General features: G+C 34.3%; 1 protein-coding gene across 1 annotated transcript; it reads right to left on the bottom strand.

Moving 5' to 3' along the window:
- Positions 1 to 11,251: 11,251 nt before the first annotated feature.
- On the bottom strand, positions 11,252 to 17,893 carry LOC122600087 (uridine kinase-like protein 4). Its single transcript, XM_043772744.1, has 15 exons — positions 17,765 to 17,893; positions 15,998 to 16,164; positions 15,720 to 15,811; positions 15,422 to 15,491; positions 15,109 to 15,221; positions 14,050 to 14,146; positions 13,780 to 13,859; positions 13,195 to 13,389; positions 13,007 to 13,090; positions 12,875 to 12,935; positions 12,674 to 12,734; positions 12,404 to 12,497; positions 11,843 to 11,915; positions 11,685 to 11,767; positions 11,252 to 11,598 (listed from the first exon to the last, which is right to left on the bottom strand). Exons 2-15 carry the CDS (start codon positions 16,149 to 16,151, stop codon positions 11,449 to 11,451), a joined length of 1,407 nt encoding a protein of 468 aa, XP_043628679.1. The 5' UTR covers positions 16,152 to 16,164; positions 17,765 to 17,893; the 3' UTR covers positions 11,252 to 11,448.
- Positions 17,894 to 19,003: the final 1,110 nt, after the last annotated feature.

The following is a 19,003-nucleotide window of genomic DNA, read 5'->3' as shown; positions in this document are numbered from 1 at the left end:
TTCTTTACTTGCTCGTCTAAAATGGCTATCGGCTCCTCTATGTAGTTAAGGTTGTCGTCTAGCTCGATCTCGTTCAACGGAACATACATTTCTTCTTCTACAAGACATTACGCAGGTGTGACACGTGGAAAGTGTTATGGATTCCCGACAATTTTTCTGGTAATTCTAAGCGATATGCAACCTTTCCCACACGAGCTAAAATTTTAAACGGACCGATAAAACGAGGACCAAGCTTTCCGCGTTTCCTAAAACGAATCACACCTTTCCATGGGGAGACTTTTAACATTACACGATCACCCACTTCAAAATCGATTGGACGTCTCCTTTTATCTGCGTAGGACTTTTGTCGATCTTGTGCCATTTTTAACTTTTCGCGAATTCGTTCGACTTTTTCCGTTGTTTCTCGAATGATATCAGTCCCAGCTAATTCCCGTTGGCCGACTTCTCCCCAACATATGGGAGTCGTACACTTTCTGCCATACAACATTTCATATGGTGTTCTTTTGATGCTTGAATGATAGCTGTTATTATACGAAAATTTAGCTAACGGTAAGTACGTATCCCACGTTCCGCCAAAATCTATTATACAAGCTCTGAGCATATCTTCCAACGTCTCTATCGTTCGTTCACTTTGGCCATCTGTTTGAGGATGATACGCAATACTAATGTTCAAACGAGTTCCTAGATCTTCATTAAACTTTTGCCAAAATTTCGAAGTAAAGCGAGTGTCGCGGTCAGAAACGATTGAAATAGGAACACCATGTCGCGCAACAACTTCTTTCATATAAATTTCAGCTAACATTTCTGAAGATGTGGTTTCACGAATCGGCAGAAAAAGAGCACTTTTCGTTAATCGATCGACAATCACCCAGATGGTATCATACTTATTTCGATGAGTTGTGGGTAACTAAGTTATGAAATCCATAGTGATATGCTCCCACTTCCATACTGGAATTTCCAATGGTTGCATCTTTCCATACGGTTTCTGATGTTCGGCCTTTACTTGCAAACATGTCACGCATTTTTCAACATATTTTGCTATATCTCTCTTCATCCCAGGCCACCAGTAGTCTTTCCTTAAATCATGGTACATCTTTGTCATCCCAGGATGGATCAAATACTTGGACTTATGTGCCTCTTGAAGAAGAATATTCTTAATGTCACTTTTGATTGGTATCCAGATTCTACCATGCCCGAGGATAAGATTTCTCGAATCCTTGGTGAAATACCTTATGTGGTCTTGAATTCTTTCTTTCTTTACATCATTTTGAAGCGCTTTCTCTTGTGCTTCACGGATCTTGTCAAAGAAGTCAGAAGAAACCACCATCGTCAAAGACTTGACTTGGATGGCATAGTGACGACCCTTTCGACTTAACGCATCTGCTACTATGTTAGCCTTCCCGGGATTGTATAGTATTTCACAATCGTAATCTTTGACCAAGTCTAACCATCTTCTTTGTCGGTTATTCAAGTCTCTTTGATCAAAGAAATACTTGAGACTTTTATGGTCAGTATAGATTGTACACCTTACTCCATACAGATAATGACGCCAGATTTTCAAAGCATGAACGACCGCTGCCAATTCAAGATCATGAGTAGGGTACTTCTTTTCATGCTCTTTTAATTGACGAGACGCATAAGCGATCACTTTTCCCTGTTGCATTAACACACAACCCAAACCGTTATGTGAAGCGTCACAGTAAATCGTCATATCCTCCACACCTTCTGGCAGAACGAGAATAGGAGCATTGCTTAATTTATCTTTAAGCACTTGAAACGCCATTTCTTGCTTGTCACTCCAATCAAATTTCACGTTCTTTTGAGTTAACTTGGTTAGGGGGGAGGCGATTTTAGAAAAATCTTGTATAAAACGCCGATAATATCCCGCGAGACCTAGAAAACTTCTTATTTCGGATGGAGACTTTGGGCGTTCCCAATTCATTATCGCTTCAATCTTGGTTGGATCGACTTTGATCCCGTCACTATTCACTACATGTCCAAGAAATTGGACTTCTCGCAGCCAAAATTCGCATTTAGAAAACTTTGCATAAAGTCTCTCTTTCCTCAATGTTTCTAAGACTTCACGCAAATGTTTCTCATGATCGGACTTACTCTTAGAATAAATCAAGATATCATCAATGAATACAATGACTGATTTGTATAACATCGGTCTACAGACACGATTCATCAGATCCATGAACACCGCTGGAGCATTCGTGAGTCCAAACGGCATTACAAGAAACTCAAAATGACCATATCGAGTACGGAAAGCCGTCTTTGGTATGTCATCTTCATGCACTTTAAGTTGATGATAGCCAGAGCGTAAATCAATTTTAGAGAAGAAACTAGCTCCTTGAAGTTGATCAAAAAGATCGTCAATTCTTGGCAAAGGATATCGATTCTTAATGGTAATCTTGTTAAGCTCCCGGTAGTCGATACACATTCTCATACTACCATCTTTCTTCTTAACAAATAATACCGGAGCACCCCGGGGAGAAATACTCGGGCGAATGAATCCTTTGTCGAGAAGTTCTTGCAATTGTTTCATCAATTCTTGCATTTCAGTTGGAGCCAGACGGTAAGGAGCCTTTGCAACTGGCGTAGCTCCTGGCACCAGTTGAATACGAAACTCGACCTGGCGATCAGGAGGAATACCAGGGAGCTCATCTGGAAATACGTCTGGAAATTCGTTCACCACGAGAATTTCAGAAAGGGGTGTTGGTTGCTTCGAAGAATCAACAACGTGTGCCAAGTAAGCTTGACACCCTTTAGACAAATATCGTGTAGCACATGCAAATGTACAAACAGGTACAGGTTCTCTTTTCCTTTCGCCATATACAATAAGTTTCTTCCCAGTAGGTGAAACTATATGTATAGCCTTATCGTCACATGAAATATTTGCCTTGTATTGACCTAACCAGTCCATACCTATCACTATGTCAGATGCACCCATAGCCATAGGAATCAAGTCTGCTTTAAACTTGTGTGAGTCTATATTTATTTCACAATTAGGAACAATATCATTCACAATCGTATTTCTATCACCAGCTATTTCTACTTCCAACGGAGTTTCCAATTTTGACCAAGGCAATTTAATTAGAGGAACGAATTTGTAGGACACAAATGAACGGTTCGCACCCGAATCAAATAGCATTTTAGCAGGTATGTTGTTACAAAGGAAGGTACCTGTCACGACATCGGGTGCCACCCGGGCTTGCTCAACCGTCATCTGAAAAGCTCTGCCTTTTGGCTGCCCTTGAGCAACCATCTTTCTCTCAGCTTCCTTCCTTTTCTCCGCCATGCGTTCCTGCTCAGTCAGTTCTGGACAATCAACCTTTTTATGGCCTACGCGATGACATTTAAAACAGAGTGTAATGTTGCTTGTAGGTTGCACTGTGCAGTCTTTACTAAAGTGCCCTGGCTGGCGACATTTGAAACAAACTTTGGGTAATCGGCATTCACCCAAATGGTTCTTTTGACATTTCCTTAATGTGACTATGGGCCGACCACCGGTTTGGGTACTTGAACTACTTCCTCCACTACCAGCGCTAAACTTGGGTTTCTTGTTTTGAGAAAATGAGGGCGTGGAGTCAAATTTACGCTTGAGTGTTGCTTCCACCGCTAACCTGTGAATTTCTAACTCTCGGCCTCGAGCTGCGTCAATCAGTTCCTCAAAAGACTTAACTTGCGTGATGTTAATGAACTGACGGATGTTAGGACGCAACTGGCGATGCACATGCTCTTTCAGTAACTTATCACTGTTTGCATACTCCGGACAGAATTGCACACGATCAATAACCCACGCTTGAAACTCGTTAATGCTCATCTGATCTTGCCTTTTTAACATAAATTCTTCTCTAATACGGGCAGTCTCTGCTTCCGGAGCAAACTTTTCTAGGACCATTTCTCTGAATTCATTCCAAGTCACCTCTAGCATTCGAGCTTCACCTCTTGTGATTATCAAGTTATCCCACCAACGCTTAGCAGTATCACGCAACATACTAGTACCATAAATAGTACGAAGTTCTAGAGGACAACGACTAGTTCTAAATGCACCCTCTATCTCCGACAACCATCGGGCACTAACAATCGGATCAGGTGTGCCATTAAAAGTAGGGGGCTTACAAACTGAGAAGTTTTTGTATTCATAATCATCCATCGACTTAGGAGCAAGAACAGAGGTATTGACAATAGGAGTAGTTTCATTAGTTTTAGGAAATCGACGATTAAACTCTTCTTCAACCAAACGAGTCACCCTTCTACTTATAGATTTCTCAATTGCTTCTTCCATTTTAGTTAGGAAGAACGGACTAAAATTTTCCAAGGCTTGACCTATCTGTTCGCCAATATCACCATTATCGTTTCTACTCCTAGTATTTTCATTTTCCTCAGTGTAAGTTTCATTATTTTCGTGTTCATTTCTCTCATCTTCATTACTCGCGCCACCGGTTACTCTATGACTAACACCATCATTTGTTATATTCATCTAAAATTTCAAAAATCACAATTTAATACATTGACAATTTATCGCATATATACTTATATATAAATATCAAAAAATTAATCCTCAGGCCAGTCTGTACTTGTTCCCATTCATACGTCCTAACCTTAACTTTAAGCGATACACCATATAATCATCATGGTGTTGATCGGGCACCATTAGATTATATACTACATCTCTCAAAGTTAAAATATAATACCTTAACTTTAAACAATGTATTATATAATCATTATAATGTTGATCGGGCGTTAAAATGATTATATACTACATCCTTTAAAGCCAAAATACAGAACGTACTTTAATTCCCAAGTACAGACAATCTCTAATTTGTCAAAACAACACCCTAATTAAATTTACGCCGACGTATCTTATATGAGGTACCTAAACTCTTAAACCAACGCTTTGATACCACTTGAAACACCCAACCCTTTTTATCATTTATTTCTAATAAAATTTATCAATTTTGACCATAACAATTATTATTTTTTTAAAATTTATTTATATACAAAAGATGACTACACCGACATTAGTCCAAACGTTACAAAAGATTAACATAATTACATATTCTTAAACACAACTTTTAAACTTTATTTTACAAACGTTCAAACAGGTACCCAGAGCTTGATTCAAAAGACATCAATACAGTCCCACATAACCAAAAGATATCATGCATTCAACATTTCACATATCAGTCTACTCGAGCCTTTCCCCTGCTCGTTTCCCCACCTACAAAATGTCAACAACTAAAAAGTAAGCTTAATGCTTAGTGAGTTCTAATCTACAGGCATAACTATTTATGTGCTCCCAGCACTTCATGTGTCCCCGACACTTTATGTGCCCCCGGCACTTTATGTACCCTTGGTACTTTATGTGCTCCCGGCACTTTAGGTGGCCCCTTCATGTACTAGTTCTTCACGTGCCCCCGGCACTTATCATTTTTATGTGCCCCCGACACTTACTATCTTTTATGTGCCCCCGACACTTTTAATTATACTTATAAAATAGAACTCACCTTGCACGTAGTAATCCTGCCTAGCCAACGTCACTTCTCGATTATTGTTACCTATTTCAAAATCACATATCTTGGTCATTATAACTTAACATTTTTAGCCGTCACCATCATTCTTGACCAATTTTATCATTTATAAAACTCGTTTCTTGCTTAAATATAAATTTACTAACGATCATCACAAATATTTTCATATCATACTAGTCACTTAGCATTTATCAAACCATGTCGTTAGCTATTTACATACTTTCCTACTAACGACAACAGAACAAATTATCACAATTAAAGGATTCTTTTTACTTATTTACTACCTTTAGTGTTAGAACTTTAATTCTAAGAACTCAACAATATAATCTTTCTTTCTGCAGCTACACCCCAACTCAACTTCTAAATATCCATAACAATATGTTTTCTAGTCTATACTAATCTAGAAAAATTGATATAGTAATATGGCTGAAATTAAGTTAATGATTGTACTCGTAATCTGTTGGCTAAAATGCGCAGCCCCCCACCACAACAATCTACTTCATGTTTCTTAAAAATTCTAACATTCTAACTTTATTATAATAAACCCATCACCAATGCATTATTATCATAATTTATTTCATAATCCTGATCATATTTATATATAAATTATCATGCATAACTTATAATATTACTAGTGATGATAACAACAATCAAACAAATACCACTTAATAATCTACGTACCTTAATTTCGAGAATTTAAACTTGATTCTCCAACCAATTTCTAGCACCACAAACACCTTTAGTTTAATTGTTTTCTATGTAGTGAATTATTATTATTGTTACAAACTTTACTTTTAGGCAGAGAATTAATAGAGACTTGAATTAAAGATCATTGTATTTGACATAGAATTTGTATCTCGATTAGATGCATCAGACAATCTCCATCCTTATGAGCTTTATTCAATATTCTTCAACTTATTGTGATATAAAATATAGTTGGTTGTCTTATTTACTACAAAAGAAAATTTATGTGTATGAAAGGATATATCATAATGAAATTTTTAGTTTTATTGATACTTAAGAGTTAAAATCGGCAGCAACACTCATCCAATTTTATAAAACAAAATTCTATAAAACAAAATTCTAGTAATTGTTATGTTATCTGTATTCCTTTTTTGCTCCTTTCTATTTGGTTAGTAGGCAGGGTTTTGTGTCATGTCTCATGAAAAATAGAAAATCGAGTTTTTCTGTGACTGTTTTTTCGATAAGCTACTTTTTATGTTATACATTTATAAGTTATTTTAAAACTTGAGTGGTTAATATAGGTGTTTGCAGTCGAAGGTTTGAGATTATCCTATCTTAGTCCATTTCTAGATTCAATGGGTACAAATTTCAGCCATGGAGCCAAATATGCCATAGCTGGACCCACTATACGACATTAAAGCACTACCATTTTTCAGCGTGGGTATAGGCGGATTTCCTTAGATGTTTAGTATGCTGAATTCTCTAAAATTTTTAGAAGATTTAAATAATCCGTCAAAAAGGTATTTGTTTTGGCTATTTTACATCACAACTTGTACGTCATGAAAAAAAGTGTGAAGCTTTGTGCAACTATTGTGCAGGAAAAGTCTTCAAGGACCTGCTCCCTGGAAAGGAGAAGTTTTCTAGCACGTTGTACATACTTGATATTGGTCAAAATGATCTCACTTCTGGTTACAAACTTAACGTCTATTGGAAAAGTTAAAGCGTATGTTGCAGATGTTATATCGCAGTTTCCAACTACCATTAAGGTGAAGTACTACATTCAGTTAGTAAGTTGATTAGTTATACCTGTAGATGGTAAAGGTTTGGGTTGGGTAACAAGTCAGAATAGGTTAAAGTAAACACATGTATCCTTCAAGAACTAATCTCAACGGGTCAGATAATGGGTAAACTTGGTGTAGGTCAAAAACGAGTAATTGCTTAAGTACGTATTAAAACAACCCGGGATGGGTTGCATTGACTTGTCAACATTATTGGTATGCTTTTTCAAATGTGTAAAATATTAAAATATATATGATACCAAAAGAGATATAATCGATATAGTAATTCATACCTTTTTAAACAATAAATACACTATCGGTTATTCTGCCCCGTTTTAACCCATTCAACGAGTTTGCTTTGTAATTAATTTGTTGTTTCTTGGCCGGAATTTAGTACACAGTAGCACTATTTTTATAAGAATTGATAGAAACAGTGACAACTAAGTGGACTGAAAGTGTAAAGTTCATTGATGCCTTCATGTGTAAATGTAACAAATTCTATTTATTAGCGGTTGCATGCAGATTATTTTGGATTAGTTATTGTTTTCATTTAGTGTGTTAGGACTGTACTAAGCCAAGTTTTAACCAGGCCAATTCCTAGACAAATTGGATGTAGAATAAGGATTATCATGTATGTGTCACACGGGAATCTTCTTGAACCCATGATTCTTGGATCCAATTGCTTGCTACTTCAGATACTAAATCAAAAAAACAAGGTCTTATAACTTTACGTATAAATGTTATGGAGATCTCTTTTAATGTATAATACCTTTATAGCATTAATGGGCCTTTTTATATCTAAGCCTTTCTATTGAGTTTAGTAATCTTAATGTACTTAATGCTCTAAGAATCTTGCATGCCTACATTTCTTTTATATGATATAATTGTATACATGATGCTGTAACAATTTTAATTACAAAATGCAATATCAAGATACTTACGTTCATGCTTAAAATTTTTTATTACAAGAAATGTCATACAAATAGATCCACCACTGTAGGATTGCTTTTTGATTTCATCCATTGCAACGTTAGTTTAAACTTCATATGTAATCAAATTTCGTATTTTTAAACATTATATAACGTGTGTACGAATGTGTATATGTGTCATCGTGGCCTTGTGAAAAGTGCTATCATACTAATGTGATTATTTTCCCAACTGTGGCAGGTTTGGATTAGTTGGATTACGAGACATTGTACGCACACGTTACAGTTTCCAAATGGTTTTCTTGCTAAAGTCGTTATGAAAGACAAATTCGATAATGATCAAATATCCGGTTAAGATTTTGTTAGAAGACTGCTTGGCCACAACGTCTTATTTTAATTTGCGGACTTGTGTTTTTGATTTTTTTTTTTTTTAGCATTTCGTTGTAGTCTATATATTTCTATTATTTTTGTGCATATTTTTTCTTTTTTTTTTAAAAAAAAAAATAACTGTTGAACCTAGGTTGAATAACTATCTATTCACTTTTCGCTATAACATTATTTTTATTGTATGTCATTTACAACGAATTACGTAGAAAATAAAATAGACCGGTGCAACGCACGGGTTTCACCTAGTTATATATATATCCGCCATTTCGGAGCACCAACCAGGCAACCACCAAAGCATATGCCTCGGCTACACTACACATGTATTATTGACAGGAGATAGTGTCCGCGTGTTGCGGAGCTGAGATGGTGGAGGTGATAGGTAAAGTCATAGAGTGTGATAATCAAATGCCTTAGCCGTACTAGCTCTGTCATCGGATTTAAAAATTCATCGAAAGTATATCGAATGACATCTCTAATGAAAGAGTATGAAATTTTAAGAACACCCATACAATTTTTATAACTTATCAATATACGGTTTTTGAGATAAAAGATTTTGAATGAAATAGAGGAAAGTGAAAAAATTAGTGGTTGAGATTTAAGGATCGAGAAAAAGATGAGTGGTTGAGATTTAAGGGTATTACAGGTATATTATGTAGAGATGTTTAAATTAGTGAATAAAGAAGATGAGTAATTTAGGTAGTTCAAATCATCTTTTTTTTAAATAAAAAAAGGCAAAATGTTTTATAAGATTGTAGGGAAAATGATTTATGATGTTAACATCATCTTTGTTGGATGATGTTGCTCTCACAAACTCACTTAAATCATTTTTTACACATGTCAAAAATCCCCCATGATTTTAGTGGTTTGTGAGAGCAACATCATCTAACCAAAATAATGTTAACATCATCTAAGTTATCCCCAAGGTAGTATTAGATAACAAGTTTAAGTAATTAAAGGTTTTTCTCAATTAATAGTACTTTTTAATAAATAACTAGCTTTTGGACTCGTGTCAAATACACAGATTTTACAACATCATCAATATAAGAATTAGTATATATGGAACCAAAAAAATTCTTATACATTAAATTTTAAAATATACTTGAAAAGAAATTGAAATATTCAAGTGTTAATACAGAATGTTAAATCATATCAAGGTTTGATGGTATAACCGGGTTTTCATTGATGTCTTGCAAAAAAATAATTTTATTTTCGTTAGCCACAGTTAAGAATAATAAAAGTAACGGCTGGTTCGTAAGATTTTTAAAGATTTCGTGTGTTGTGATTTTATTTGTAGGTTTCAGTTTATATAAAAAGATTTTGTATCCTAAGTATAATTTGATTTCAATTACTAACAATAACAATGATTATCCTAATTATAACCTAATCTAATATACTTTCATTTAATAATATAATTAAATAATAATATAATATTTAATAATCTATATGTATCTTCTTAAATTTATCTAGTAATGGGTAATCGACAAATTTGTCTTTCTTTAATAAAAGATTACTTATCTTTATAACTTTATCTTAATACGTAGATATAGGCTGTCGGCACTTTTTTCATAATAATCTTTTAATATTTATTTATTTATATAATAAAAGTCAAAGAAAGTCAAAATTAAAATTGAAAGAAATTAGGAGCTGTGATTGGTTAATTATTTATTAGATCAATTGTGTTTTAGTATAACGAGAGTAAATACCCGCGCGTTGCGGCGGTGAGATGGTGGGATGATAGGTCATAAAGTGTGATAGTCAAAGGCTTTAACCGTACGGGTTCCGCCTTCGGATTTAAAAATTCGTCGAAAGTATATCGAATGACATCTTCAATGAAAGAGCATGAAATTTTAAGAACACCCATATAATTTTTATAATTTATCGATGTACGGTTTGTGAGATAAAAGATTTTGAATGAATTGAATGACTAAATGATTTATGAAGGAGAGAGAAGAAAAATGATTGGTTGAGATTTGAGGAGAGAGAAAAGGTGTTTGATAATATAGAATTGATAGAATGAGCATTTTGGGAAAGTAAACGTTAAAACTTAAAATTTTAGACGGGGAATCTGCTTTATTATATAATATATAATAGTATAGATAAAAAAAATGATCAACCATCATGTACGATAATTTCTTCAAGTTAACCATAATTGCTATTGTTAGGACTAACCATAGCAAAATTCTCAAAGAAATTAGATTCAGCCAGACATCTCTATTAGCACGTTCAACTTTTGTTTAAAAAGGCATAAAACACAATTTCAACAATTGAATTTGATCTGCATGACAAAAACTTTGCCTCCTTTGTGCCCACCATCTATAATCACTAATCCTAAAAAGTCCAGCTCTACCATCCGACAAACTCGAGTCGAGTATAATTCTTCAAAAGAAAGACAAACGTGACCGCATAAGAGCCCATTTATTCCTTTGTTTTTGTACTCTTGAAAGCATTGTGTTCCACCGATTGAGGTTATGTCTCGAGTTAAAATTTTGATATGAAGTGAAGAATTATAAAGATAACACATGTTCCCAAGGTTTTTTTTTTTTTCAAAAGGAAGAAAGTAAGGGCCATTTGGAGTAGTAAAGTTGGGGAACTCAACACAGCCTTGAAATGAAAATGAAAGATTACAAGTTACCGAAAGAAGGAAAAGGAAAAAAAGGGGGAAAAAAACTCTTACCATATAATATATGATATAGCCTGTTAACCATGTCATGTGTATATTAATCCAACTAATCCATGACTCAGGACTCAACCAAGTCCACAAAGAGATACAAGTGACAAGAAGTCTCACCGCAACTCAAAACTGAAAACAATTTCACGACCACCGCTTGATTTTGTATTTCTATAATCGGGTTGAATTCATTCATCATCTGTCCCAAAATACCTGTCTCCAAACTCTCCCATGCCAGGAAGAACACGATACTCTTCATTCAACCCTGTTTCTATCTCTGATGTTACTATCTTAATTCTAGGGAACCGCTTGCAGACTACATGCACTCCTTGTGGTGCCTGTTGGCAACAAACACAATTTGTTCATAATTAGCTTTCACAATTTTGGTCAAAAGGTTGCGTATATGATTAGCTACCCTACTTACTGATATTAGATTTAGAAATATGATATTGGCCTCGGGTACCCCTTTCTTTAGAAGCAAAGATATAGCTTGAACGGCTGAATTGCCTGAATAAATCATTTGTGATTGTCAGAAACGAACACATTCAAATGAATGACTTATAAGAAATCTATGAAACTAACCTGTTCCAAGAATAGGGTCCAATAACAAAACATGCCTGTCAGATATGTCTTGGGGCAATTTTTCATATATTAACTGCAGAAATAGTTCAAAAGTATTTATATTGAGGTCTCTGTGCAGAAAACACCTGAACCTAGTTTTTTAAGTGTATGAACAGGGTGGTTATGTCTTCAGAGAGCAAAATTGGGGCTGACAAATCTTTTTTTATAAATCAGTCAATCATGGTATTTTTATACTTAGTATGGGTTGATAGATATAAAAATATAAATTTGATAAATTATAAAAGGTTCAAGAAAACAGGACACAAGAATCGAGCAGGGAAGGAACGCCCACCAACAAAATTTCAATTCATAAAACCAACGTGGATTATCAATGAAGTTATCTTAAATTTTACTCACATTTGACGCTAGACATTGCGCAGAAAGAGAAGTAGGACAATATGTGTTTTATTTTGACCTGTTACCCAGCCCATCTGACCCACCCATTTTGTCGCCTCTAGATTTTAACTTAAGTTAAGAAAGAGTGGTCTTGTGGAGCATGCGTATAAAAGCATTAACACAAACCTGTTGGCCATTGTCGCCTTCCCTATGAATAAGAATCTTTCCTATTTTGATACCCTTACAACATGCTCGCAATGCATTCTCCATACTCTCGCCACTGCAAACAAATTGGCTCTACTTAATTAGCAACAAACAAACTTGTTGCAGATTGGCTACTGAATTTATAGGGTAGCCACATACAGATCTACCATACTTAAGAAACAATAACCCCAACATTTTACCTAAAATATGATATTCAGAATAACCTTAAGAAGCTGATTTAAATTCAAATACCTCCGGATGACAGAAACTCCACATAATCTCTTACAAAAATCTACACCTGTGTATACTGAGCCTGAATTGACACAATCCAAGAACATCATTAAGGCAATAATAATTGGTTGCACAAAATATTGCAGCTTACGTGACAAAACTAATGAGCCATTAATCAATAGCATTACTACAATACAATCCAATGTGGGTGCAGAAGCTTACCGGTTGGAGTTAACACCTGCTTTTCTGTAAATGGTAAATGTCCCAAACCATGCTCAACAACCTGAATAAACCAATTGACAATTATGCACATATAACATAAACAATGTTCCCCACCCCAGAAAAAGAACTCACCAAGCGAATCAATCTGTCCGCATAAAACACAAAATCATGTTTTGTTGTTTGAGCATCACGTATAAGTGTATGCATGCCACGTATCTGCATGAGAAGAAACAACAAACAATGAGAGTATAAAAAAATACCAAAAAAGAAAAAAAACAGAAGATGCAAAATATCATGAGCTATGGAACTTGAAGTTGTACCTGAAAAGTGGAGTGAATGACATATAGGTTGGGGTATATTTTACAAAGATCATGTTGACCGAGTTTTGTGCGAATATGTTGGACAATTAAATCAATAGCTACATGATTGTCTCCTCCCCGAGGTATGATAATATCAGCATACTTTTTTGTTGGGAGTATAAAGTCATCAAAAGCTGGCTTTACAAACTTTGAGTACTGCAAATAAGCCAACTTTGTTACTAAACATACGATATTGAATAAATGAAGACAGATCTACCATAAAGAATCATTCAAAATGAAAATTTAAGGCTCTTAGAGATTTGTTAACCTTAGAGCCCACTCCGACTCATATAAAATGACTTTTCAGACCCAAGCGTATATGAGCTATTTAACAATTTTAACAAAACAATTTAACATAGTGAAAAAAGATTGGTAGGTCTAAAACATAGACCTTAAAATAGAACTAGAAATAAGATGGAGATTTGCAGTTCAAAAAAAAAAAATAAGATGGAGATGTGTCAAAATCAAAGGTAAATTATCAGGAGAGTAAAAAGTAAACTCTAGTTTAAAACTTCTATCACAAAAGGATCGGAATCTTCAACTAACCTGATCGAGTACCATACCGATATCTCGTCCCTTTTCACCTGTATCACGCCTTATTCTCCTTGCAAGGCGAACATCAGCATCTGCACTGAAAATCACAATTGTAAATACTACTAAATGAGCGAACAAATTCATTTATATCAAAATAGCTCATGGATAAAGAATTTGAGTTGTTATATGTTTAGGTATTCACACCAAAGGACAAATTGGATATGTAAAAAAGATAATATAATTAAGCATTGAACTCAAACTTATGTAAGGACTGTATACAACCTGTATCAACAAAGATCTTCATGTTCATCAAATCACGTATACGGGGATCATGAAATATAAGTATGCCTTCCAAAATTATGACATCTGAAGGATTCACCTGCCATAAGTCTCAGATCCAATTACTTTGTCGAATATTTTTAATTAGATTATATCTCACCACAAACAAAAGGAATGACAATTTTTCCACACATATCAATAATATTTCCCGCTAAAAAGAGAGGCACAAAGAACGATGAGATACTAATAAGGAGGTCTTCTACTTGATGCCGTTTAAGCTATACAAAGCTTTCTGCTTTACCCTTCTGCTTAAAAACAGCAGCAACATTATTATTATATTGGATTTTGCTAATCATAGCCCCTGGGGCTATGGTTAACACGCAGTAAAATGCTGTACATAAAAATAGCCGCCCCATAAGTAACTTTCAATGGCCATGTACACTAATTAACTGCAAGTTTACCATAGCCCTAAGGGCTATGATTAGCATGGTTGTAAATCTCAGTTATCTCGGCCGATATATCCCCGATATATCGCTTATCGGTGGTGGACCGAGATGATATATTCCCAATAAATCCGATATGTCTCCGATATATCGCTTATCGGTGGTCGACCAAGACGATACCGAAAAGCGATATTTACAACCTTGATGATTAGCAAGCTACTATTAAATTGAGAAATTAAGGTTTTTATGGTAATATGTCAACTAATTAAATGTACAAAACGAAATTGCATGCAAAAAGACTATGCTTATTTCACATAGCAAACACACACACACGACACAATTTGTCCTGGATGGGACTTGAACGTAAAACTACTAAGGAGAACCTATGATACACCTTGGATACTGTTAGGCCATCTGCTGGCTAGAATATAAATGAGTTAAGCTAAGTTGTTTACTTCATAAACTAACAACGAAGAACTAAGACAATGGCATAAAAACGCACATTAAGGAGAGGAAAAAAACTGTGTTTATGCACTTTGAAATAAAAAGCTACAAAGATAAGCTCTTTACATGTGGGAAAATCATTAAGAACTTTCCCGGCTATGTTATAAGAACTAACCCTACGAGAGATGCTGTTCTTATAACTCCTGAAGTCATATTTCGGAATATCGACTGCTTTCCCATGCTTCAACATCTCCACAACTGACAATAACTTCTCATTATCGAAAGCATCTGTAAAAGAATATAAATAAATACCATCAGAAACAGGAGAACAAAACTGGTTTGGAACAATTAAAAGAAAGGAGCCTACAAAAGGTGATTTACAATTAAGGCCAGATATTAAAATGCCTGTCTATCAGAAAAGAGATATATAATCCCTTTTCTCTTTGAAGGTTATTAGGAATATAGAAAGTGAAAGTAACAATATTTACCCGGATGATCGAAGTTGTACTCATGAACCCTTGTTAGTTCTTCTGGTGTCAAATTATGATAGAATGAGTCCTGCAAATACAACCACAGATACCTATCAGCTTGATAACACACATGTTATGTAATCAAAACATAGTACAAAGTAGAATTATTATTATATTAATAAACCAAAAAGCAGATTAAGAAGCATACAAATGAAAAAAAAAAAAATTAAGTACAAAAAAATGATAGCTCTGAACAGAACCTCTTACACACACTATTACATATATTTTTAAATTATTTCAGCAAAGAAAAAGATACCTGGTTGACGAGTACAACACGCTGATCATGAAGCTGCTCTATAATCATATCACAAACTGTAGTCTTTCCTGAAGCTGCACCTCCAGCAACCCCTGGTTGTTAATCAAGATATTAATAATAGAAACACATCATCAAAAAGCATGACATATAGCTCAAGAAAAAAAATAAATTATATCACACACATAGAGTGATAAATCTACTAACTTGTCATTAATGGTTATACCAAAACTTTACAAGTAAGCAAGTGCACTATGGATGTGTTCATGCAGATAACATACCAATGATAAAAGGCTGCTTTTGCACGTTTTCAGTCACTGAAGTTGTTGCCTGCTCTACCTGTGAATTTCTTGACTGCATCCCATTCATATGAAAGCCAGAAAAATGTGCCCCTGATGAAGCCTCTATTAAATACTCTACTGGCTTTGACCCCATCCGCAATTATAACCTGCATTTCAATCAAATATCCAGGTTATAAAACAAATTAATGGTCCACAATAGCAACAGGTTATGTTACAAAATATAACTAATTATAGTTTACAGTCAAGGTAGAAGGCCTGACATTCCATCATCAAATGTTTGGGGTCAGTTAAAATAATAACCACTTAACCTCTCCAATGATTTAAGGCAATTTCGTGCATATCTTTAATTTCGTACAGATCTCACCAAAATAAATATATCTATCAATTCAGAATGCTACATTTTAATGAGCAATTTTCAGTGGCAGATTTAGAACCCAAATCATGTGGTTCCTAGATAATTCCCCGCTTGGCACGAAAAATAATTCCTTTAAGGTACCCGTTACCAATGAAGCCTAGACCCACATGTGAAGTTTAAATACGCGGGTTCGATCTTTCAGGGTGCCCGGATCATGTGGGGATTAGGATGGAGGTATTGTACTGGCATCATATGACTCAAACAGAGCGAGTCGATGGATATCCAATTGTGGTACCGGGGCTAGGGTTCCCTCCATTACCCTTAGATACCTTGACTTGATGACTTAATTGAGGCAACAAAATGAATGGGTTGGACAGGCGGGTCAGTTCGAGATGTGTTCACTAATAGTAGTAACTTGTCAAAGTTATTACAATACACCCAACGAGGTTTCAGTCTGTATAAAAGCTTTACAAGTTCCTCACTATCACTACTAACACTACTAACACCATCCAATACATCATTTTCAGTAAATGATACTAAACGACCATTGATAAAGTCATCACTCAATTTTCCGTACAACTTACTCTTTATCAAAACTTTATTGCTGAAAATGTCTGTTTCATACTGTTAGTTTCAAGAAAAGATACACCTTTGAAATGAATTGTATGTTTGCTTCTTTTTTTTTGATTTGTTCTGTCCATCATCTGGGCAAAGATATCCAATGCCTTCAAATACCTAAATTTTTCCGACATGTAAATCCTTAATACAACTTTGAAGTTTCAATTCCAGATTTCAAGTAGTAAAAGATGGTATTGTCTTAAAAACTATTTCCGATAAAACGCAACCATTTCCATTAGTTTCAATAGATTAACAGACTCCCTTCGATCAATGCACCTTTAATCCACAAAAATACAATTTAAAGCCTACAGCTAATGCAAGTTTCATCCCAATAACACTTGTATGTAAAGCTAAGAAAACTACAGACCAGACGAGATCCAAAAACCGTAAAAAAACGAATCCGATTTCGTATCTGTCTAGCTGATCTTGTAACCAAAATGCATAAAATATAATAAAAAAAAGGTGAAAAACACCCTAATGATCTTCAAATCAATCCTTAATCTTCCAAACTAACTAAAATCAAGTACAGCTTTAACCAAAACAACAATCACATTATTACATTCATAACCATAAAACACACAAACACAAAAAATGAATATTTAAAAACATACATCAAATAAATATGTGGATCAAACCATGCAGCAAACAAGTACAAAACCTAAATGCAATACAATCAACTTATAATATATATTATATGTATAATATAATATAGTATATATGTATCATTTTTATATATAGATTGAAAAGTGTAAAGGATGAATGAATGAATATACCTTGAAAAAAGGGTGAATTAATTAAAGTCCGAGATTCGAGTTCTTTCTAAGATTTGATTTGAAAATGAGGAATGGAATGGCTATATCGTACGGATGTTGAAGAAGACGAAGATACATTGAACAATTTATTTATTTATAGCAATAATTATTTATTTATTATTACTCCGTATTTATTATGTACTAACAGCAATTATTAAATATTAGGAATTTAGGGCATAAAGTTGAATGTAATTACGAAGATATAGACCTAGAAATGAGATATCGTAACCATCAATTTATTGCAAGATTAGGGACAGAAACGTTAGTGTTTATTTTACGTAAAATACATACAACACTGACGTGGCTCCTACTGGATGTCGGCACATTTCACTTACCTCTCTAACACTGACATTACATCGAGTTTCCCTTTTTCCTCTCTCTTTTAAACCATAGTTTAGTTTTAAAACGCTATATATATTTCAATGAATTGACTTGAAGTGAATAGGATAGTATTGGAATGGAATAATTGAATTAATGAAATTGAAAACATAATAGAATGAAAAATTAGTGCAATGCGGCGGTATTCGTGACAATGACGGTTTGGTGATGGGGACAATTATTGATGGTAGATGCGACGTCGAGTAGTGTAGATAATTAGTGTAAAAATAATTGATATCACGAGTTAATAGAGATATATTAAAAAATTAATGACTAATAATATAATATAATCATTATAGATATTTTAGACATTTCCCCATATAATTTCGAATGGAGAACAAAAACCGAACCGTAAAATCGAAAATCGAGAAAAACAAAAAAAAACTGAACCGAAAACCGAACAAAACCGATTGGTTTAGTTTTTTTTTCTTAAAAAACCAAATTGATCGATTCGGGTTTCGGTTTTATGTCAAAAACGGACCGAAAAAACCGAACCGAAACCATATATATATATATATTTAAATTTCTTTAATATTTATTACTCTATATTTTGATTTATGAACAATCCTTCTTAGACGCATAAAGTCTAAGATATCTCAAAGTCAAGTCAACTATTTTAACAATACATTTTGGAACAAACTGATTTATATTTCTCAAAACCAGACAAAATATTACATGAACAAACCTTATAGATAATAGCATTTTGGAACATTTCATCAATGAGTATTCTTATAGTCAAGAAATAAATCACGGATACATGACATTACTCGAAAAAAGAAAAAAATATTTGCTTCAGAAAGTAAACACAAATCAGGATTAGCC

Source organism: Erigeron canadensis, chromosome 5 (assembly GCF_010389155.1).
Source record: "Erigeron canadensis isolate Cc75 chromosome 5, C_canadensis_v1, whole genome shotgun sequence".
NCBI classification, from domain to species: domain Eukaryota; kingdom Viridiplantae; phylum Streptophyta; class Magnoliopsida; order Asterales; family Asteraceae; genus Erigeron; species Erigeron canadensis.
This window is presented reverse-complemented; position numbering and strand designations above follow the sequence as displayed.

What these genes read in the sequence shown, in the direction of transcription:
- LOC122600087 (XM_043772744.1), bottom strand. Translation starts at nt 16,151, where the DNA reads ATGGGGTCAAAGCCAGTAGAGTATTTAATAGAGGCTTCATCAGGGGCA. An exon ending in AAAGCAGCCTTTTATCATTG is followed by an intron (nt 15,812 to 15,997) that starts GTATGTTATCTG and finishes ATTAACAACCAG; the next exon opens with GGGTTGCTGGAGGTGCAGCT. An exon ending in GTGTTGTACTCGTCAACCAG is followed by an intron (nt 15,492 to 15,719) that starts GTATCTTTTTCT and finishes TTGTATTTGCAG; the next exon opens with GACTCATTCTATCATAATTT.